Source organism: Tetrao urogallus (assembly GCF_951394365.1).
Source record: "Tetrao urogallus genome assembly, chromosome: 2".
NCBI lineage: Eukaryota > Metazoa > Chordata > Aves > Galliformes > Phasianidae > Tetrao > Tetrao urogallus.
The window spans coordinates 34835695-34859218 of NC_136814.1; the positions used below are offsets into that span (position 1 = coordinate 34835695).

The following is a 23524-nucleotide window of genomic DNA, read 5'->3' on the forward strand; positions in this document are numbered from 1 at the left end:
AGCCTATCACCCAAACTGCTGTTGGGTCAGCTGGATCAGAATACATAGATAAGCATGAAGTTATAGAACTCATAGTGCCTATTGTCTCATATGTCTTATTTCATCCACTCTTAGGTGCATTCACACCACTGAATTCTGGTCATTCTGGTCACAGAAGTCTGATATTTGTAACAGAACGTATCTTTGGGGGGAAAAAATCAGCTTTTTGTGACTTCACTTTCGGTTTGTTCTCAGTGGGAAATGTTCCAGTAAATAATGACCCTTACACCTGTATTTCATTGGAATCCAGCCTCCAGACTCTTTAAAACTCTTAACTGCAAAATGTTTTAAGCCATCTGTATCTACAGTAGCAGTAAGAAGCAGATAAAGATGAATTACTTTGAGGTCTAAGCTTTATTGCATATATAAGAAAAAAATTGTGTTAAAGCTTATGTTACTGTAGCTTGCAGCCTCATGTTATTGATCAGGAAGCTTTGAGCTAATTTCCTGAAGACAGTTAGAATTCAGGACATTTTTCTTTGCTTCAAGAAATACAGAAATTTCTTCAAATAATTGCTATCCTATGAAATTAGGTAGAAATACTGAACAATAATTTAGAAGCACAAAATGTTCTGTTTAAGAGATTTCCAATTAATTTGAAGTATATTCTTTGGTAAAGTAGAAACAAGATATTCTAGAAGAAGAAGTCTTACATGTAAGAGATCTCTTTAGATACTTTCTGATCTAATACCACTTTTACTACAAATTTTCCTTAGTAAGAAGAAATGTGTACTATAGATGAATTATATATATATACATATATCATATATAAAAGATGAAAGAAAAAAGTCTCCATAGTGTTTTATCCTTTTTGGAACATGCTTCTTCCTCTCTCCTGTCTTAATGCATTGTGAGAACATATCTGAGGAGTATTTGAGAATGCTAAACTTAGAGCACCTTCTTTCTCTATATGAGAGAATCCAGTCACAGAAAGCATTCTCAAACATTCCCTTCCCCTTATTCTTCCCCTCACCCACTAAGTGGTTTTTCTTTTTTCTTTTTTCCACATTATTTGCTGTTTGTATAATAACATTTGTAAAAGGTTCAATTTTTTCTCTCCTCCCTCCAAACACTTAATATTGTGTAGATGTAGAGAATATATCTCTCGTTATCAATCACAATTTATGTTTGTGTTGAAAATAAAAACGAAAGGTATTCCATTGTCCCTGGAGATCGCTCCTTCTACTTGTGCATATCCCTCACCTGCTGTGCTTTTGTTTCAGTTCATTAGAAAAAAAAAAAAAAAAGGATTCCTTAAAGTATTTTTCCTCTGCTGACTAACAAACCCCTGGAACAATTTAAACTACTCACTTCAGAGTATGAGCACTCAAGAGCTTAGATCTTATCAGCAGTCTGCCTATTGCACTTAGCTGTACCAACAAGATAAAATCAGCATGAAGAGCCCAAGCTGAGATAGACTTGAACTTACCTGCCTGATAAACAAAGAGAAAGCCAGTGTCCTTCACACGAGCGTAAAGGGTCTCATTCCTGGGGGAGTTAGACAGGCACTGCTTGCTGCAGATTTATTTTAAAGAAATGTAGGCCAAATTCTGTCCCCCAGATACACCTTCGTTATACAGTTATTTTTGTCTCTTGACTCTGGTGGGGACAGAAAGGTGTAAAGGAGGACAGAATTTGGCCCCATTATTATGTGCCACGAATGAACGTTATTTTAAGATGCAAGATGAAACTTGTCTGGACAAGATTATCAAGCCCACATCTGAAAAAGAAGGGAGGAGTGAAAGAGTGGAGGCAGAGTTGGCCCTGAGATGAAAATTATCAAATGTTCTGTCACTATCCCTAGTGAAAGTGAAGGCATCCCAATCTGCACCGATACATCTTCAGCACATGATGAACCAAAAGGACTAGCTTTAATTGTATGAAGGTAAAAAGGATGGTGTGGGAGATTAATTCTAGCCCTGCAGTTCTAGTTAAATTGGAACTTTTAAAAATGATGTTTAGAGGATAATAGTATTTTTCAAATGGGAGATAGGCTAGTTGATATTTTTATTTGCCTTCTAAAGGAAATGAAGCTTATGTAACTACACTGATTGTCTTTCAGTTCCAAACGAATGTGTTCTGAAACACACGACTGATTTCAACTATGTCTGACAGAGGGGAGAGTGATGCCCAGATGTTCCTACCTGGTGGTTGTCATGTTTTGTGAAAACTGGAAGTTATGAATAGAGGAAAGAGTTTGGGCTTAAAGTTTAAGTGAAGAGACACAGAATAATTTACTAACTGGATCCATAAAGAATGGAGGCCTGAAACAGGGAACATAAGAATATTTCCATGTTATTTCTGAAATAGGTGTCTGATGCGTTCATAACCTTAACTCCGAAGCTCCAAATTTTTGCTGTAACCTTAGCCTGACCCTACTATTACATACTTACGACTTCAAAATGTGAAGATATGTTCTGTCCGAAGGCTGCACGTTATGTCGCATGGGGCTTGGGAAAACAACAATATGAAAGTTACTTGTAACTAAAAACACTCCATGTACAAGTCCAGCTTTTTTTTTCTTTTTTTTTTTCCAGTTTCTCATGTAGTGAGTTGTACTATTTTGACCCTGTGGATGGTAGTGTAGGAGATCACACTATGGGCAAAACCTTCTCCCCCATGGTTCTTCTTTCCTGTGAGACCCACATTTCAGTCATTGCCAGCTGCTCCCAGCTAGCAGAAATGAAAAGCTGTCAGCACAGAGGATACAGACCACTACGATGGATGTTTTTCTTTGTATGCTACTAGAATTCAGAGAGCCAAGTAGGAGCTGGCAATTCTAACATTGTTTGAAAGGCACGTAGCTCAAGCTGGGTTGTGCCAATGTTACACAAGAAGTTATAGAGACCCTTCTCCTTCTCTCCCCAAGCTGAGTCTTGTTGGCAGTTTCTAAATGAAAAGGCAAGTTCAGCTGGGCCATTACCTTCCTGCCTGGCTGCCAGGAACAGTGCTGCTGGTGGCTGACACAGCCCTCTGCCTGAGCACCAGGTGAAGCCTGTAGGCAATCACTGCCTGCTGCTCTGGGCAGGTGTAGGAAATTAAAGTGGGCCAGGGTTTGTGCACTGTCTAGATCTGCAGCATGAATGTATTGAGTCTAGTGCTTTGTGAAGAGGTCTTGAAGCTATTACAGGTATGATTTAAAAAAAAATTTGTCTAGGTGTATGATATTTGCTGATTATTGGTCTAATGTATACGTAATGGATTGTATATGGGGTATATTGCTTGTGTCGCTTATCTAAAAATTGGTTAGAAAGCTATTGCACCCCTTAAAACTTGTCTGGGCATGACTTTTGTGGGAAAAGATTGTGGTGGTTTTTGTCTGTGGTATTTTAACTATATATTATACACATACTAATCCTATCTGAAAAGTTTCTGCCTGTATCTTAATTCTTCTCATGGGCCTGAGTGAACACTAACCCTACAACATATTGGTATAAAAGATGGAGAGCTCTGTAGGCTGCCTTGAAGGTATTTCTCTGAGTCTTGATCTTAAGAGGGGTGAAGAACTGGAGAAAATGGCCATGTAAGCCACAGTAAAGTGAAATAACATTACCCTATGTTTGACTTGCATCTGTTGCTAGTGATGTAAGTACATTTGTTTTCAGTCAGTCTTGCTACTATAATCACCTACCTATAGAAGCAAAGTGCTTTCACAGGAGCAGGTGTTTGATAATTCTGAATATTGCATGAAAGACAGCAGCTGAATCTACCTCATAGAGCCAATTGGAATAGCTGACCTACTACAGAGCTGATTGAATTTTAATGAGTTGAATTATCTCTGAGTTAAGCTGGATGCTATGTTTTTGGTCTGAATAACTTTGCCTATTGCGTAGGTCTAAAGTAGAAATAAACTGCAGAAGAAAATCTGGAAAACAGTTCAAATTGAATTAACTGCTATGTATTAACTGAGATCCAGTTTGCCTGAGCAAAATGTTAATGAAAGCACAAAAAATGCAGCCACTGGACTAAGTTTTCCCATTCAAAATCTTTCCTGCTTAGGTTTAGGAAACAAAGGCTCAGGAAGTACAATGACTCGAATGCACTTGTTCTGTATTTCTTTTGTCTCTAATTCCTAATCGGAAGAGTACTGGGGTAATACAAATGTCAGTAAAAGTAGCAGGAAGGCACACAGATGAAATAGTTGGGTCCCAACTAAGAAAATATCTTGAAAGGTGATCAAACTTACTTCATAGCCTAGGGATTAAAACAACATCAGCACTCCATTTTGTGACCATTCTAGATAGGTAGAAGGAAGCTTCTCTGGCAGATGAGGATGTTGCTGGTAGAATAGCTAGGAAAGATGAGATAAATTAACCTTACGCAAAAAAAACCCAAAGCTTGCATATTGAAATACGTGGAGGAGTCTGACAGTGTATTATCTTGAAGTACAGTGGCATATTGATTCTGATTTGTCACAAAGTGACCTATGAAAGGATGGAAAGGAAAGCAGGTGGCAGTTGCAGAGTGCTAATAACTTGTTTGGAAATCGTTGCAGTCACCATAACTAAGAAAGCCAGAGGAACAAAAAAAGCGTTAGAGTGCTTCATATACCGATATAAAAATATTTCCTATGCAAATAACAGCATAACGCAGGCTGTTCTTTACAGCATACTTCTGTAAGAACTTCACACAGATATTTGTAGAACCTCCAAGTTGTCTGGATCCTTTTGTTTGCTTGGTTTATTTCTTTATTTACTGAACATTTGAATGCATTCCTGTCCTTTGGTAATAGGGGCATCTGTGCCCATATAAATTTCTTAAGAGGGCATCAGCAGATAAAGCTTTGTTCAGTATGCTTTTAATCAGGATAGTCTTAAATTAAGATACTACTGCAGCTCTGATTTGCTGCATGTTGAATTTTAGATCCTTCAGGGTCATCTGTCATGCAGTGCTCATGTGGACTTGATTTTTGCTCCAGGTGCCATGAAAATGCATTGATGGCCTTTCAAAGAGAAGGTTCTCTATAGTTCTCTGTTGGAGCTGGGGAAAACCTGGAAGTCCTTTATACTGGTAAAAATTATTTGTCTGTAGCATAAGTTACTCTGTTTATAACTAACTTGTTCTTTCCATTCATACAGAAGTAGGCTTTTCTCCAGCTGAAGTGGTAAGCTCAGGGCTCTTCTCTAGTGTTCTCATCCAATGATACGAATGATCAGCTTTACCATTCAAAGGTTACTCTCAGTTAACTAGATGCAAGTGTAGACTTCTGAGTTCAGTATCACTTTATCTGAATGACTGCATCAGTTTACTTCTCTAGCAATCTGCAGATTGTCTACCAGTAAACAGCCACCAAACTGAAATGTTGAGCTAAGTTCCAGTAATTGTTTCTTGGTGCTGTATGAGAAAGCTTTCACATCCTAGCTTTGCAGACTGTTTGGGCAACTACTGATGTGGCTTTTCATAGTGTGAAAAAGAAAGGTTGTAGTTTTCTTTGTGGTTTTTTTTGTTTGTTTGTTTGTTTTTGTTTTTTTTTCCCCTGCTGAAACAAGTTTCAGCTAAATAGCAACACATTGTAACTTCTACAAAACGAGATGGCACTGGGCTGTAAGAGCTACCACAAAGCATTTTCTACGTTGAGACAAACGCCACTATTCGGGACACAGGTGTGGGGGCAGGCCGGTGCTGCCTGGCCCACGGCAACAGCCCGACGATGCTTCAAGGCGAGACCCGGGCACGGGGCTCGCGCCGTGCTCGCTTCAGCCTTCCTCGGGGCGGGGACCGCTAGCTGCGGCTCGGCCGGGTCCTGGGAAGCCCCGGGAGCTCCCGCCCAGGAGTGGAGCGGTGCTGCGGGGGTACCCGGCAGCCTAAGGGGCAGGGGCAAGCAAAGGCTCCCACGCTTGCAGAGAAGGAGCCTCTGCCCTCTGGGAGGAGGGAGGCTGCGGCAGCCGCTCTCCCGGAGCCGCGCGGCTTTGTGCTCTCGCACGCAGCCACCTTCGGGGAGGGAGGCGGGGAGGAGCTCAGCCCGGGCGGGCGGCGGCCCCTCCACTGCGCCAACCTGCAGGCGGCTGGAGGCTGCGGCCCCTCCCGGCCTCCGCCTGCACGGGGCCGCCCTCCTCGCGCCGCCGTCCCGCGCGGAGCAGCACGCAGCCGCTCCCCGCGGCAAAGGCGGCAGGCAGCGGCGGCAGGGAGCGCCTACATACCCCTCAGTCCTCTCGGTCCTCTGCCTTGCCGTACCTGCAGCCTCTCCTCTTCCCTCCGCCCCTCCTTCCTTCCTTGCTATTCCCCTCTTTTTCCCTTCTCTTCACGTTTTGTGTGTTCTTTTTTTATTATTGTTTTTGCTTTCCTCTTCTTCCCCTCCTCCCCCCACCTTTTTTTTTTTTTTTTTTTTTTCCTTTTTTTTTTTTTTTTTTTGGACCCTCTTCTTCCAGTGTCCCTTAATTTCCACTTTCTTCTAATTTTTTTCTTTGGACTGTGCCTTGTCATGTCAAGATGGAAGTCAGGCATGACTGGCTTTCCTCATCCCCCCATGAGGGCTTCGAGCAGATGAGGCTGAAGAGCAGACCCAGGGAGCCATCGCCGAGCCTCACGAGAGTAGGTGCGAACTTCTACAGCACCGTCAAGCAGCAGGACTACAGTGCCAGCGTCTGGCTGAGGAGGAAAGACAAACTGGAGCATGTAAGCCAGCTTCTATTTCCCTCCCTTCTTTCTTTCCTTCTAGACCTCTATGTGGGTGCTCTAGTAGGCTGTCTCTGTCAGCTTGGGCTCCAGAAGAGAGGTCTCGCACAAGTGGTTGAGTATGGCATTTCTGAAGTGCTAGAGAAAGGAGCTACTCAGAGGTCCCAGGCTGGTCAGTTCCAAGGTAAAGAGGATGTCAGTGCTGTTCCCAAACCACATGGAAGTTTTTCCCTCAATGGAAATATTTGTGAATGTTCTTGGCTTATTTTTCTGTTCCTCCAAATGTGGGAGGAGAAACATTGGGATGGTGCAGATGGAGGTTAGAGCATTTATCTTGCAGTGTTTATAGTGAAGTTCTATAATTGCCAAATGAAAATAGTTTTTTCTTCTTTTTTTAATTATTTTGTGTTTGTGTGGCTTTTTCCTTCCGTCTCCTTCCTGCATAGGACCCTGAAAATGTCAGTCTGTATGGAGTAGAGATTTCTTTTGAGGCATCTATTTTTGCAGCAACAATACATGACTTAACTAAGTGCGTTTGGAACCATAGTTGAACTGATGCTGTGGGTAACTAGTGAATGTTTTATGAGAATTTAAGGTGTTTCTAAGTATTCCTGCCTCGTGATATTTGAAAGCATTTTTCATGTTACTTCTAACAGGAAGGAAATGGATTGAGATGGCATGCATACTGTCTATGAGTTTTCTGAGTAGCTTATTAGATTAATTCCACTGTTACAGTGTACAGTACAGAACATGAAAGTGGCTGCATGTGTACAGGAATGCAAAAGAATGTGGATGGGTTTGCATAATACAAAAATGTTATCCTTTGTATTGATGAATAACTTGTAATCAGTCACACTGACTTCAAGATGCACAGAAAAATATTTCCTATGACACAGCTACCTGAAGTCTCTTCAGGTAGAAATGTTCGTATTACAAGGATAAATTGTCTTTGTTATATGAAAATCCTAAATGGCATAGTATAGTCCTTTAAAGACAAAACCTGAAAAAAACCCTCAGTCGAGTGGTTGATAGAGTATCACACTTCCCCTCACCCCACCCCCTCACCCCTTCCCTTGTCTACCCACCAACCTGCAGAATATCTTATCCTTGTTAGTGGAATCTTAAATTTGAGTTGTTTATGCTTCTGGGGAAATGAAGAGAACTGATAAACTGTTGGAAATAACACATTTCAAATTTTGACAAAGATGTTGAATCCTATCTGCCTTCCCACACGCATTTTTGTGATTTTTTTCTCATGCTAACAACAATGCTTCACAGTAGTAAGCTTGTAAGGAGAGCATTCTCCCATTGTGAATCAAGAAAGGCCAGTGCATTATCTCAGCACAGCTGATGGCTAAAACACAGGACACACAGCAGTCTGACCTCTGGCTTTTGTGACAGGATTTTGCAATGTGTGCCTACGTGTTAATATGTATCAGCAAATGACTGATAATTCATTTGAGGTGGTGGTGAATCTGTTAAGTTTCGTAGCTAAATACTGTTCTGGTAGCTGAGTGTTTGCATGTTCAAATATCTGCATTTGAAATCAAGTAAGTGTTAGCTTGCTTGAGGATGACCAAGTGCTAAACCTTTATTTTGAGAGGCTTTTTTTTGTTTGTTTGTTTGTCATTGGGATCTTTGGGTATTTAGTCACAGAAATTATCTTGAATAACCCTGCAGCATTAGTGTGAAAAGCTTTTTCTGCTATCGCTTGAATACAAATGCATGTTCTTCTGGGGATTTCCCTCTCATTTGATCCAGTTATTTTTATTTCCAGACCATACTTGAACCATGGAAAAAAATATATCTATAACATTAATATTTCTCTCTTTCAATGAAGTATTTCATTGGCACTTATTGTGAATACCCTGCAGTGTGTTAGATGTGCCAGCTTCAAGTATGTGAAAATATTGTTGTGATTTAAAGTAACTGCATTAGTCCTGAGTGTTGTAACAGACAAGGTGTTGGATATGTTCCCTTAATGAATGTGAATAAAACATGTATTAATTTCTAGATTGCATTTTGCTTATACACTTCTCTTGCAAGATTATTTTCTATTTCAGATAAATCTTCAAGAGCTTCAGTATTTTACTACCAAAGAAATTACTTTCTACACCCCACTCTTCCAGCCCCAAAGACAAACCTATTAATTAGAATTGCATTGCTTCGAATGGTGTAGGCATTGATGGATGATAGCTTATGGCCAATATTGGATGATGATGTTGTACAAGCTTCAAGGTAGATGGCAGTCATGAAAAACTTTTCATTGCAGCCCCTCACCCTCCTATGCTTTCCTTGAGCTAATTACGTTGTTTGATACCTACAAAAAATCAATATGCAAGGAGTGAGCATTCACGTGGGCACCTGTGTTTTGAAAGTACGTAGTCATAAATTTGATGGGTGATGATGGGTGTAGGCAAAAGAAGTTGCCTATAATTATAGTGAATGCAGGTATTCCGTAAGACTCGTGGAAAGATTTTCTTTTTTTCTTTTTCTTTTTTTTTTCTTTTTTTTTTTTTTTTTTTTTTTTTTTTTTTTTTTTTTTTTTTTTTTGCCTCATTGGAATTCTCTTAAATTGACCTCATTGTGGTTGTAATGGGGATAAAATTATGCCGGTATATTTTGAATGCTATTTCCAGTAAATTCTGGTAGACCACAATAGATAAAATGTATTGATTTTCGTTAAAGTGAGTGGCATGACTTATTCATATGTGACATTTATGAATTCATATATACTTTGAGGGACCAAAAAACATTTTCTAAAGTCGATTTTCAAATATGCGTGCATAATATGAAAAACCTCAAATGCACAGTTTGCTTCTGGATTGCAAAACAAAGTTGGGGGTTTTGGTGTTGCTTCTTTTAAATGGGTCTAAATTTGAAGAGTGTAGTGAAGAGGTTTCAAAATTCAACTGTTGCCATAACGTTTCAAATGCTAAAAGCCAAGATGTTGAGATGCACAGATGTGATACAGTTTCTTTAAGTTATTTTATGCTTCATTATTGACTGACTGTGGAAGTCAAAAGGTGAAACGTATTGCTGGCATCTTGCTAACTGTTCTTACACTAAATGACCTTCATACAATGTTTCATCACTGGTTGGTTTTTCATAAGGATTATCTTTACTGCAAATAAGAGTAATGCAATCCATGCCACACAGGTTCTGAGCGCAGCTTGATGATTTTCTCCTTTGAACTCAAATGATATCTTTAAGATTTTATAGGACTGCTTTAACATGCTTAAAGAACACACTAGTGAGCAGGTTTTGTTAAAGTGAGGCCTCTGTATACCTCTGTTGTAGCCAAATTTATATGTTAACAGAGAAAACAGAGGTCTGAGGAACTTTGCAGATGTGACCACAGTGATGCTGCAGATGTTTGACTGGTATTTCTGCAGAGCTCAGGTTACTTAAATTCAGAGCGCCTGCTTCAGCTGGTTCCAAACGCCTTTTGTGAAGTTATTTGTCTGCTGCTGGAAATAACTGGACTAGAAACTGTTATATGAAAAACTGTCTCCTTTTGCATAGCATTTGTTTGTCTCTAGTGTTGTCTTCTTAATCAGATGTGACTTGGGTAAGAGGGAGAGAACATGATAGAGAGGAATAATGACTAACAGGCTTTTAGCTGGTGGGAGTTACCTAGATCTAATTTAATTTGCAGCCATATCTGTGCATCTTTCAATAATGATAAATATTGGACAGCTGCTTTTGTAGGAGCTCAGCAAAAGAGATTCTAAGTACCTTCACCTGTAAAAGAGAACATAAGTAATAACATTAAAAAAGAGACTTTTTAAATCTAGCACAGATATGCTCCAAGCATATACTCTTTTCTTATTACAAATACAGATACAACTTCTCAAATATTAGCAATCTTCCTTTAAACTTTTAAAGTTACTTGGTTACTCAATTGTGTTTAAAAAAAAAAAGAAAAAAGAAAAAAACAAACTTCCATTTTTTTTTGAATCAGATTTAAAACTGTGTTGTTGGGAGACCTGGCACTAGAAGATTTGTACCTTCTTGGACATGCTCAATCTGTTACCTTTAATATAGCCATAATGAGGAAAAAATTTTGATAGGTCTTGCATCATCTCTTGTTTTTAAGTAAATTTTAATCAAGTGCAAAATCAACGCTGGGATTTTCAGATTCTAAATGCTCTTTTGCTGGGGGAGTTGTCTTGACCAGTTGGTGCTGTGCAGTTGATCAGCATACTGCTGTCCCTTTGGCTGTGTTATTATTTGTGGAGGAAGGAGGTGATAAGGCAGAGAGAGGGCAATGCTGTACAGCAACAAAGGCAAGTATCCAGCAGCACTGTGAATTGTCTTAGACCTAGCATGTCTGTAGTACTTCTCAGAGCCTTGTAGCCAAGTAAAAAATGAAATGCATTCCAAGGATGGTGGAAGATACTATTTGCATAATAATACGTAAACAGAGAAGGTGAATGTAGCTTAATGCACTCCTGTTACTTGGTTTACAATTCAAAGCCAAGCCAAGTCACTTTAGCATAAGGGAGAAAATTAAAAGAATCTGAATTGGAATTTAGAAAACTATTCCACATTCTTCCAAAACTTCCTGCTGTGAATGCAAACTCATTGGAGTTTTCTTGGGGTTCTTTTTTTTGGGAAGGTGAGGGTTTGGGGGGGAGTTTGTAAGTTAGGTAATTTTCATTAGGAAAGAATAAGTAATGGAATAACATTGGATACCAGGAAGTACTCCTTACATGAAGCTACATAAATGGAGACCATTCATAGGAGTCAGAGGTGTTGGTTTAGAAGCTTTTCATGGTAGATTAGAATTCCAAATACTTATCTGGTCCTGGAGATTGATATCTATATTTAGATTTTACCATTAAAGTCAAGAGATCAAACTCCATTACATAGAGTGATTTTTGGTTCTTTCTCTACAAAAAGCTGACATTTGGAGTCCCCTGGCTGTACCAGTGTCATTAGCATGTGTTGATGTCCCTGCTGAAGTAGCAGCACAGGGTTATCTTCCCTGCTGTCAGGTGGACTGGAGAGGTTCTTCTGTAGAAATGTTTTTTGTTTTTTTTTCTTTGCAGGTGTAGACATTTTTTTTTTTTAAGAGAAAAAGAACCATTCAGAAAAGCATGGAAAAGGGGAGATAAAGATGCATGAACAGTAGAGAGAAAATACTGAGTAGTTTTAGGGTAGAAAATGTGAAAGAGTTCAAATTCCCCATGCTACTTGAAAAATAGAGTGGTGTCTCTGGATTTACAGAGGAAAGAATTGACTTGTGTGGTTACCATATGAAAATAAGATACCTGGTAGTTCATTTTTCTAGTTGTAGTGAGTTGATTTTGGCTGGTTGTTAGATACCCACCGAGATGCTTTCCAGTCCTTCATCATGAACAGGGAAAAAGTAAGATTAGGAAGCCCACAGGTTAAAATGAAGACAGGGAGTTCACTTAACAGATGTAATCATATACAATACGAACTCGGGGGTAGTTAATTTGCTGCCAATTGAAAAGGGAGTAGGATAGTGAGAAAGAAATCTAATCACCTTGCATCTCTCTCTTTCCTGCTGTTGACTTTGCTCTTTTGTTCTTCCTTCACGTGCTTTTCCACCCACTGGCAGTGGAGGGTAGGATCTCTGTCCAGTGTGTAACTATGCTATCTGCTGTTCCTTCCTCCTCATACTTTTCACCTGGTCTGATGTGGGCTTGCTTCCATGGGATGCATTCCTTCAGGGGAAGAGGCATGAGAACGTGTTACTAGACTATGTGACCTGTATGCCTAGGTTTCCAGTATGAGGAATAAGGAATATGTACCTGGATGCCACCTTATCTGGTGGGGATGCAGTTGAACCACTTATTGAGAATTGAGGCCATCCCATATTCAGGTGTTATAGAAGCAGCAAGTTAACTTGCTGTTCTCTCAAAGAGAGCTAAAGAGTGAGTTTATTGTGACTGTGACCATCTTATTGTGATTTAGTAGGCAAGAGGGCCACTCAGGTGAAAGTGAAGAAATACATGCAAGGAGTTAGAACTCCTGGTTCAGAAGGAGAACGAGGGAATTGATGCCACTCTGGTGCAACTGATGAATTAATTTAATCTGTCATTTCTTATCAGGTTACAATTTTGTTCCTGTTTTTTTGGATGCGTATCTGTCAAAACTTGCTTTGACTGTTATTTAGTATTCACAATTCTTTGAGTTTTTATAAAGAAACAGAATTAGAGTGTTTTTATAATGTTTTGGATAATTTTTTTATACTGTGTTGAGTAATTTCACTATATAGGTAATGCCTTGCCTTGGACAGAGAAATATCAAAGGTGTTTTTAGCATTGCTTCATTGACTTGTTCTTTGAACATAACCACAAATAAACCTATTCTCCCATTTCTCTAAATGAAGTATTCAGTGTTTATAGACAGTGCAGTCGTACATTATTAATTCTTATTAAAACCAAGAATTTCAAAAAGCATAGCTACTACTATTTCTGCCTGCATGATGTCAAAATCATCAGCAGCTTGTTTTACAAATTATTTGATTGTTGTAGTTCAAATTATAGTCTTTCTGCTTTAATTTTGTTGCTATTCGTATTTCACTATTTACAGTTACAATAAAATGTTTAATAGGATAAAAAAAAAAGAGCTAATGTTTTTGAGAATTGCTGCTAATAAAGCAAAGAGCAATTCAGATAATTCCTACTGTTCTGATAAATTAGGCTGAATTTCCCCAAGGCATTTTATGCCATTTGGAACAGAACCAAATGTGGAGCAGTGCTGAGAAGGGGATTTTGTCAGTGATTGATTGTAAGGCTATCAGTCTCAAGTTTAACTTTCGTGATCGTGTTGACACCAAAGTAAAGGCAAATTTACTTGCTAACAATTCTGTGAATGTTAGTATTTGTTGTAAAAAGCCTACCAGAATGAGAAATATGATTTTTTTTTTTCTTGTTTTTTTTTTTTTTGGACATATGTAAGAGTTAGCAATGTCTCCAGCATGGTGTCTCAGTAGGGCTCTCAGTATTACAGAAAAATTGTGCTGCTGCTCATTAAGTTCCTTGTCTGATCCTTCCTAGGCAGGGTTGGTTTGTTGGTTTTTTAAATTTATTTTATTTTAATAAGGTATTACATATGCTGTACCGACTTCAGGCATTACTTCAGTTGAGGCTCCCTACTAAACTTTGAGAATGATGTCAAAGATAACAGTGATTTGAAGGCTACTTTCTCGATGCTGTTTGTGCACTTCTGCTTAGTTTTGTCCCAGAGCCATGGTAAGATCTCCATTGGCTTTGCTGTTACGGATTTCAGTTGTATATAACTCCTTGAGAGAAGACTATGGATCAGCTCAGCTATTATGAGTTTAGGGCAAAAAAATGAAAGTGCCCTTGAAGTATGTGAAGCAGATAAAGGAGAAGTTTGGCTTAAGCTAGTTGCCGGGTAACTTATATAGAACAATTCCCTGTTAGCATGGGAGAAAGTCCATTAAAGGCTATGAAATGGAGGTATGCTGATTGTAATAGATGAGATATAAGAAATTGTAAGGTCTATGAAAGTATGCAGGAAATGAGGTAAATGACAAGTAGGTCAAAGTCCTCTTTAGGGTGTTTCAGAGTGAGGAATATGGAAAGAAATCAAACAAGTGTATTTGAACTTTCCCTTAGCTGAAAGAAGAGTGAATTAATGGATATTTAAGGGTATCTCAGAAAAACAAGGCTATTTGTGAAATGCTTTCTTTGCTTCCTGTTAGACTGTGTACTTCTGGTCCTAATTAGAAAGTGTGGGTGAAAAAGTGTCCACCAGGCTTAAGAAATAATAATTAAAAATATAACTTTAATGATAACAGGAATTATCTTTTTGTATGTGTTATGTGCTCATTTATGTAGAGATGCGTGGGTGATTTAAGGACAGGGAATAAAAAAACAAACAAACAAACAACTATTGCCTCAAACAACTGTGGAAAATGAATGAGGTGAGCAAAGAGTGTATGAATGTGACTGGTGTCTGTAACAAAGATTTGTCAAGTTCTGCTAATTCTACATGGTGGTTTACTAGGGGACGAATGATACCTATTAAGTTTTACTCCTGGAACACTACGAAAAGAAATCAAGTGATCAGATGATCTATAGGAGCTTAGAATTAGCATCTTTCCTGAGGCTTTCTTGTGACTGCAGACAGAAGCTGCCCTGTGGTTAGCTGTTTGATTGGCGGTGATGATGCAGCCCATGATATGCTGGGAAGATGAGTGGAATGGAACTAAGGTGGGGCTGACTCTGTCAGTTTGCTTTAGGACCTGAACAACTCTAAGAGCCTGTGCAGTGTGATGAGTGAGCGTTTTCTGTCCCTGTAAATGGAATTTGATGTTCATTTGCAACCTTGTGCTGCTCCTTCACTGTTACCTTTTGGAATGAAGTTCTTCAAAGGTTTTGAGCAAATGATTGGCTGAGGTAGCCATCGTATTTTTTTTCCTTTCTTCTCCTAAATCAGAAACTCAGAAAACTTCTTCCTGCTCACTAGATAACATATTACGGCCTGTAATAATGTGTTCAGCATAGCTTCATTGTTAGAGTTCATAGGACTTTCTGCTGACCATAGTGGTCTTTTGATGCCTTGCAGAAAAAGCTGTTTCCCTAGTTTTTCAGCAGAATATGTAATATATATGTAAATACATATTCTGGTAGGGTAGTGAGCTTCTCCTTCCCATAGAGGTGGCTTCAGTCACAGTCTGAAGTATTTGCTACACTGTTTTATTTATTCATGTGTCTTTTCGTGGAAAAAACAGCACTCTTCAGAAAGAGTCAACCTGGGCTGTTTGCTAGATAAAAAGTCATTTGCACTCAGATTCCTGTAAGTGCTGCTTGAAACAGTACTGTATGGAGTATCTTCTGTGCTGCCTCTGTTGTATCTGTAATTTCTACATCTCTAAGAAGATGCATCTTTATAATAAGTTGTGTTGCATAACTGAGGACTTCATAGTCACCCTGGTTGGTGCAGATGATTGGGATGTTTGAAGGAAACGTAACTTAAAAATGGCTTAAAACAAGTGAACATAAAAGGATATTGATGAATGATGCCCTGAAATTTAAACATTATCTTAAAGTTCTTTTGTAGTGATATATTTGTGTAATGTGACTTTTGCCAAATCTGCCATGCTGAAGGTTGGCATGTATTTGGAATGCCATGTGCACAAAAAGATCATAAATATACCAAATGCTGTTTCAGGCCCCTGTGGGGACTGTGATTTATTGTTTGAACAGTGACATTTCTTTTAGGCATAAGGAGAAACAAAGTCACTTAAGTATTTTTGAAAATGTTACCCCTTTAAACAACGTGCTTGTCTTTGTAAGCTTTTTGGCTCTGCTGACTTTTCTTTCAGTTCCCTGTTGGGCATGTGGCAGGCAGATAGCACCTAGCCCTTTGTATTGCTTTATTCCATTTCATGTGGTGTTCTGTCTGAGTTTGGTTCTCTTGGTTCAGGTGCAGCAAACTCCTGTGGAAAGCTGGAATATACCAGTCTCTCTGGATGTATTGCATATGGTCTTGATATGCATCAGCCTAAACAAGTTTATTTCTGCAACTGTATGACAACTGAAACTTTAGACTGAAATCTCAATTTTTAAATATATATAGTTTTAAGTTTGTCTACTTTATTCACCTGGCCTGTGTTTGCTGAGTCTGTTCCAAGCAACCTGTTTGGTGTTAAGTAATTGTTGCTTCTTATCCGGTTTCAAAAAAATCTGCCGTGTTGTACAACTATTTCCCTTTTTACTTTTCCAGGGATAGTGTTACCTACTTTAACCAATTTACTTGCCCAAATCAAGACTCTTTTTTTACTTCTATAATTTTGTCTCATTGCTTCTTCCATGAAGCTGATAATTACTTTTTTAATACCCTAATCCATGCTTCACATCTCCCCCGCCCCTCCCTCTGACTTGTCTGGGAAGTCCACAGCCCTATTTTAGGTATTGCGTGTCACCTCCCAGCTGGATTTTTTTTGTGTAGAGCTCCCACTGAAGATTCGGCGAGTGAAATAATTTTGTAAGTTCTACATATATATTCTATCACAAGGGTTATATCTAAGTCTTGAACTGCAGGATAACGCTTTCTGAAGATCTTAAGTGACTTAAGCTCATAAATCCTGAGTTCGCACTTATGAAAACCCTGAATTTACAGTGAAAATGGAAGGTTTGAATTGTGTGCCAACCTTGTGAATATCTAATAATTTAAAAGGCTACAATTACATGAAGTTTTTGATATGAGTGTGGTTTTTGTTATGCCAACCAGCAGTGAATTCTTTCAGAAAATCCTCTCCTTGTAATTAAATGAAAGCTTGGATGTTTTCAGTGAGTGGAAATAAAAGCAACAGTACCACTGTATATTGAAGGGAACAAGAAAAATTGTTCTGAGTCTTATGAAATCTTTTTCCTGAGTAAGGGATCACATATTTCTTATTTTTCAGAGGTAGGTAACGGAGTGCTTCTTTGAAGCTAGTTTGTGCAGGTAGTAAATAGGATTTCTTCTGATCTGAGCAGCAGTCTAAAACAGATATAGAAACGCTTGCTTGTTGTGGGAGCAATACTGTATGTTAATACTTCATGATTTAGAAGCCACAGTGCACAAGAAACACATGAAGTATTTGAAATATCTAAGCTTTCTCAGGCTACCTCTGTACTTGATGATAGAAATATAGAAGCTCAGCTAAGTGTTTTGTTTTTGCTGACTTTCTTTTTAAAAAAAACACTTTCCTTAAATAGGGGGAGGGATACATAGAATCACAAGGTTGGATCGTCTAGTCCAACCATCCTCCCATTACCATTGCTACCACAAGCCACTAAACCAAATCTCACAGCTCCTCATCCAGACACCTCTTGAACACTGCCAGGGACAGTGACTCCACCACCTCCCTGGGCAGCCATTCCAGTGCCTGACCACTCTCTGAGAGAAAAAGTCTTTTCCTTGTGTCTGATCTAAGTCTCCTCTGGTACAACTTGTGGCCATTTCCTCGGGTCCTGTTTGTTGCCTGGGAGAAGAGGCCAAACCCCTCCTCATCACGACCTCCTGTCAGGAAGTTATAGAGTGCAATGAGCCTCTTCTCCAGACTGAACAATCCCAGCTCCCTCAGCCGCTCCTCATAAGACTTGTGCTCCAGACCCCTCACCAGTTTCTTTACCCTCTCTAGAAACGTTCCAGGGTCTCAATGTCTTTTTTTTTTTTGTAGTGAGGGGCCCAGAACTGAGCACGGTACTCAAGATGTGGCCTCACCAGTGCTTACAGGAGAATGTTTACCTCCCTGCTCCTGCTGGCCACACTATTTCTAATGCAGGCCAGGATGCCGTTGCCCTCTTGGCCACCTGTGCGCACTGTTGGCTCACGTTCAGCTGAGCATCAACCAACACCCCCAGGTCCCTTCTTAAAAAGGCACAGAGATTCCTTCGTAGTAAGAATAATTGGAGGACTATATTTGAGCTCTTGCTGTTATCTATTTATTTATTTATTAAAAGATTTTCCCCACCAACTGGCTGGGATTTTTAAAGTGTTTGTTTTTTCAGTATTTGGAAGCGGAACATTTTTCATAAGAACCTTTAGAAACAGTTGTTGCTATGTTTTATCCTTTTATTCTGTTTGATATTAAATGTCCTCGGTTTACTTCTGGATGTTGTGAATTTTTGATAGTATAATTGGGTAATTTCTTCAGGTTCTGAGTACAGAAGTTCCACCTTGAGTATAGTGGTTTGAGGAACCAGCTATTGCTGAGAGTTCAATTATTGCCACCGTTATTGCCTTCCCAAAATATAATTCCAAATAATGGTTGCATGTCTAATTAGGGACTTCATGATGATGTGATGATGTAATGTTAAAAATAACGTAACCATTGGTATTGGAGAAGTTGTTGTCTGTATTAGGGTGGTGATAGAAACACAGAAGCTCTTTTAAGGCCTCAGAAAGGAGAACATGAGATTTTCCAATTAAGCCAGTGAAAGCTATTGGATTAGAGAGCAAATCTAAAGAGAAGAACTGCTGTGAAAGAACTTTGGGCCAAAGTTTTTTTTATCAGATACAAAGTTATTTTTCAGATACAAAAGCCAAACCTCAAATCTGTTATAGGGTATTAGCTTGGTATTTTTGTGTAAGTAATTAGAAATAGGGTTGTTGTCTTTTTTGGTATTTGCTTTTTTTTCCTGTTCTTTGGCATGGTCACTTTAAAGGTGAACTGTGATTTTACCTGAAGGCTCCGGCTGAGATGAAACTCTGTCATGAATGTCCATGTATAAACTCCCTCAACTGCAGGCTACACTTCTTTTGATGGAGCCCTGGATACGGTTTGTTTTCTGGACTGTGAGGGCATCTTGCTGGCTCATATCCTTATTATAGCTTGCCGTCCACCAAACCTCCAACTCCTTTTTGGCATTGCTGTGTATTAGCAAGGTATATGAGAATGTTTATGTGGCTTTGTTGTTTGTTTGTTTGTTTTTTAAACGTAATAAAAAAACAGATATTTGAACCACTTATTCTGATTCTAGGACGTGTGGAGTCATTGGTTCATTTAACTAGCTTATGTTAGATTTAAATAAGGAGTATGGAAGCTACATAGACCACTTAAGGAAAAAAAAAAAAAAAAAATGAAGTGTTTAGACTGAACGTAGAGGCAACTCTTGCTTTTCGAATGCCAGAGGTGTAATCGAACTGTGTCAGAGTTCTAACGCAGTCCCACTTCAGTACACTAGTTCTTTGGTAGCTTTTATTGTTTTAAAATCCTTATTTATTTACAAATCTGTGTATAACTGGATACAAATAATGATATGTCTTTATCTTATTTTATTTTTTAAAAACACATGCAGAGAGTTACTGATTCTGAGATAGGCATGCTAGCACACTTGACGTAATCATTTTGCAAGTATTCACTTGCACAAATATTTCTGGAGCTTTTTTCCTGGTGAAAAAAGAAAAGCCCACTCTAAATGTATGTATGTATGAATATCACCTGAAAACAGGTAAAATGGATTAAAAGTTATATATTGATTTTGATATGTAGCTGTCTCAGTAGTTTGTTTAACCATACTGATTCTGAACTGTAGGGTTTTTTCTTTCTGCGCTCCTTATTCCAGGTAAATTGCAATTGATTCATGTCAGTACTCAAGTAGTTTTTATACTGTTTTGCAGTGGAAAACTACTTTGAAAATAAAATAGTCTTGAAGGTTCTAAGACTATGGAAATGAAATAACTATTGTTTATTCAATGCACATCTTTCCAATTTCTTGAAGGATTATAAGGAGTCAGTCACAGAGCATTGCTAATGTCAAGATAGACATTAGCAACATTTTCTGCTTTCCTCTTGTCCACAGAGTTGATCATTGCATACAGAAAGCAACCATTTTCACTTCGTAATCCCCCCCCCCCATCCCTTACTCAAGATAGCTCATGTTAATCAGGTTTGCTCTAGAGAAGGAAAGGGATGTAAATTCCTCCCTTCTACCTGTCCTTCAGTACATCTAGCTATTACCTTCTCAAGATGACTCCCTTATTAAACTGTTGCAATTTGTCTGCTATGCTGATGAAAATGGCTACTCTGTGGAAGAGTGATGGAGCTGAGTGTGGGAAATGGTACTGAACTTTCATTTCATTTTGGATTTAGATGATCCAGGAAACAAATATAAAGTCTCATCTGGTTCAGTGATGCCCAGCTTCCTGAGTTACGTAGTCTGCCACCTTCCTTATTTGCTGACTGAAATTTGCCCAGAAACTGAGTTGACCAACTTACTGAATTCACTGGCAATTTAAATACCTTTCCATCTTAATGAAATTGCTAAATTTCTTTTAGATAATTAAGCCGACCCATTAATCACGCTGCTGCAAAGTGAGCCGAATTTGTTGTAGAGAGAAGTAGAAATGTGAGAAGAGGAGCTCATCAGTAGCTTCTCTCTTTTGTTGGCTGCTATACTTTTGAGTTAGTTGGAATTCTAAGCAAAATAATATCTTTAGGGATGTATTTGACTTCATCACCTGTTATATTCCTTCTGGAGCTGTCTCTGTCAGAGTAGGAACCCAGAAATCTGAGCCTGAGGCTGCAGGCTGTTGTGATACACAATTATATTTGAGTGTAAATTATTTCAACTACCTGCAGCTTTTTTTAATGTAAATATCAGCATAATCCAGTGATGTCTCAGAAAGTAAAATTCTATTTACCCAAGATGAAAGAATTAAAGGAAAAATACTTTCCAAAATAACAGGACTAAGTTATTTCTGTAGACCAGCCTTCTGCTTCCTAGGTAAGGCTTGGTTGTTCTTTAGAAAATGTCTTTGATTCCATGAAATATGTGTGGGCCTAGAGCCTTGTGGACCGTGCGTTTTCTGAAAGGCAGTATTAACATGAGCAATCAGTAAGAAAATATTTTGGAGAACATTTATGTGACTTTAAGCATCCTCAGATAATTTTTATCTTCAATCTTCTAATATAGTAATTTAACTATTCTTTTCTGTAAGGAAGGGTGAAACTTTGAGACGTGTTACTTTTTTTAAACTTAAATATGTAGTAGTAGTACTTGTATAAATTCTAATTCTACTCACCAGTCATTTCATTTCCCCCCAAAATGCTTCTTATCTGGCTCCCTTCAGGGGTGAGCCTTAACACAGACACGAACGATGCATACATTGCAATAATTATTTTATAGCACCTTCTACTCTTTTTGTACTCTGGGTGACCATGGCTTCTGAGAGCGACTTAGGAATCTTATCCTTGAATATTTAGAAAAGCAATGCAAGATATTGTTGGAGAAAGTAAAATGAAAAACCATCAGGAGATGTGGATCTGCTGGTACAGTGAATGTTCTGAAAAATGTTACCGTGGTATATGGCCATCATTGCATTAAATAGAAGAGATTATATAGAAATGAAAAATGGTGAATTCAGCCAGCCTGATCTGCTGGATCTAACTACTAAAAGCAATTTCATCCTGTCTCTGAAAAGAAGTAGAATCCTTTGGAAACTGAAAAACCCAGATGCATCTTTTTTTTTTTTTTTTTTTTTTTTTTTTTTTTTTTTTCCCCTTGCACTTGTGGGGGAAGAAAAAAGGCTAATATCAAAACTATTCTCTATTTTAATACCACACAAAAATATTGAAAAAATTGAAAATATTGAGCACAGTCAAAATCTTGATCCTGGCTTCTGTGCTCAGAATGGGCAATGTAAAATGTGCTTGCTTTTGCTAGACGTCTCCCATAGAAATACCCAAACAAAATAATAAGAAGGCAGAACAGAAGCCTGGAATGCTGGGACCGGGGGAGGAAAGAAACTCAAGGAAGGTTTGGGGAAAAGAGCTCCTGCAAGTGAAATCATGCTGTGCTGTCACAGAAGCAATTGGTTTGGAAAGGACTACTTATCCAACATCCCTGCTCATGCATGGACACCTGAAGCAGGCTGTTCAGAATCTGTTCCTGTCTTAGCTTTTGAATAAGACTCCATCACGTTCCTTGACTACCTGTGCCAGTGTTCATTCACTCGTACAGTAAAAAAGCTTTTTCTTAAGTTTCAGATGGATTTTCCTGTGTTTTAGTTTGTGTATCACGTGCTGCCACCTTAATCTTTGTGGCCCTATGTCCATGTCACTCTTGTAAAGAGGAGTCCAGAACTGAATGCCACACTTCAGATGTGACATCACACTGCTGATTCTTTCCTTGTACTTAGCAGCTTCTACCTGCTGGTGATGCCTTGTCCAACACAGCCCAGTATACTGTTAACCTGTGGGATGAGGGCACGTTGCTGAGTCCTACTCAATTTGGTGTCCACCAGGACCCCTAGATCATTTTCTGTGAAGCTGCTTTCTGGCTGGATACTTTTCAACTTTTACTGCTACCTGGGCATGCTCAATCCCAAGTGAAGCACCTTGCACTCCTTGTTGAATAGCCTGAGATTTCTGTCAGCCCACCTCTCCAGCTTGTCAAAATTCTAGATGGCAACAAGGTTCTCTGGTATGTCAGCCACTGCACCCAGTTTTGCATATTTGTTGAGGCTATACTCTATCCTCTTATCCAGCTCTCTTATGAAACTGCTCAGCAGCACCAGACTCAGTACTGTCTCCTGGCCTGTGCCACTAGTTATTGGCTTTCAACGGGATTTTCTTTTGCCCTCGACATCACCCTCTGGGTCTTGCCCTTCAGTTGATTTTCATTTCACTTTCTTGTCTATTCATCCAGATTGTACTTTAATGCCTTCTTCATGAAAGTCTTTTTGAAGACAGTGTCTAAAGCCTTGTTTAGCCCTTCTATCAGGCTCCCTCCTGATCTTTGCTGCTGTCTTCTGGGAAGTCAACTGCTTGGGGCATAGGTACAGCATCTCACTGAATAGTTGTTGTATGTTTCTGTGTACTGTTGCACTGAGAAAAATATTTAACACTAATGTATTACAGATCTCTTTAGTGAGTTTGAGGCTGGTTTATGCAGAAAGTCTCACAGTTCTGTGCTATTTAGTTATTTCCATCCTCCGAAAGCTTTCATATACAACTTAGACGCCATGCTGAGGCGAGAGGTACTTACCTTATCAGCACATGGTGAAGTCTGTCTGCCAGCCTGAGCAATTTGGCAGTGTGAGAGGAGGGAATGTGCTGAAGTGGTCCAGCTCCATGTTGAGAGACTGTCACAGTTGGTACCAACATAGGTTTTGTTTACCTTCTCACCTCCTGTGTAAAACAAGACTTGCAGGTTACAATATGCATTAAATGATATGTTCAGTGGAACTGGGCACATCGTGGCCTGTGAAAGATCAAGAACAAAATCATGTAAATGCTTGAATAAATCTGTAAAAATTACCAGCTCATTTCATTTTTCTTAGATAACTGGAGTAATTATTTAAACCAACAGGCAGCCTTTGGTAGATGGCTATTAACTCCTTTGATTGCATTTCTACATAACTTTATAAAATG

General features: G+C 38.9%; 1 protein-coding gene across 1 annotated transcript in view; it reads left to right on the top strand.

The window, feature by feature from the left end:
* Positions 1–6468: 6468 nt before the first annotated feature.
* PLD5 (phospholipase D family member 5) overlaps positions 6469–23524 on the top strand; it is a gene marked incomplete at both ends in the record, with an annotated part of 156907 nt that continues 139851 nt past the window's right edge. Inside the window, one exon of the mRNA XM_079550721.1 lies at positions 6469–6654. Coding sequence (XP_079406847.1) covers positions 6469–6654 — 186 coding nt within the window. The remainder of the gene's footprint in view (positions 6655–23524) is intronic.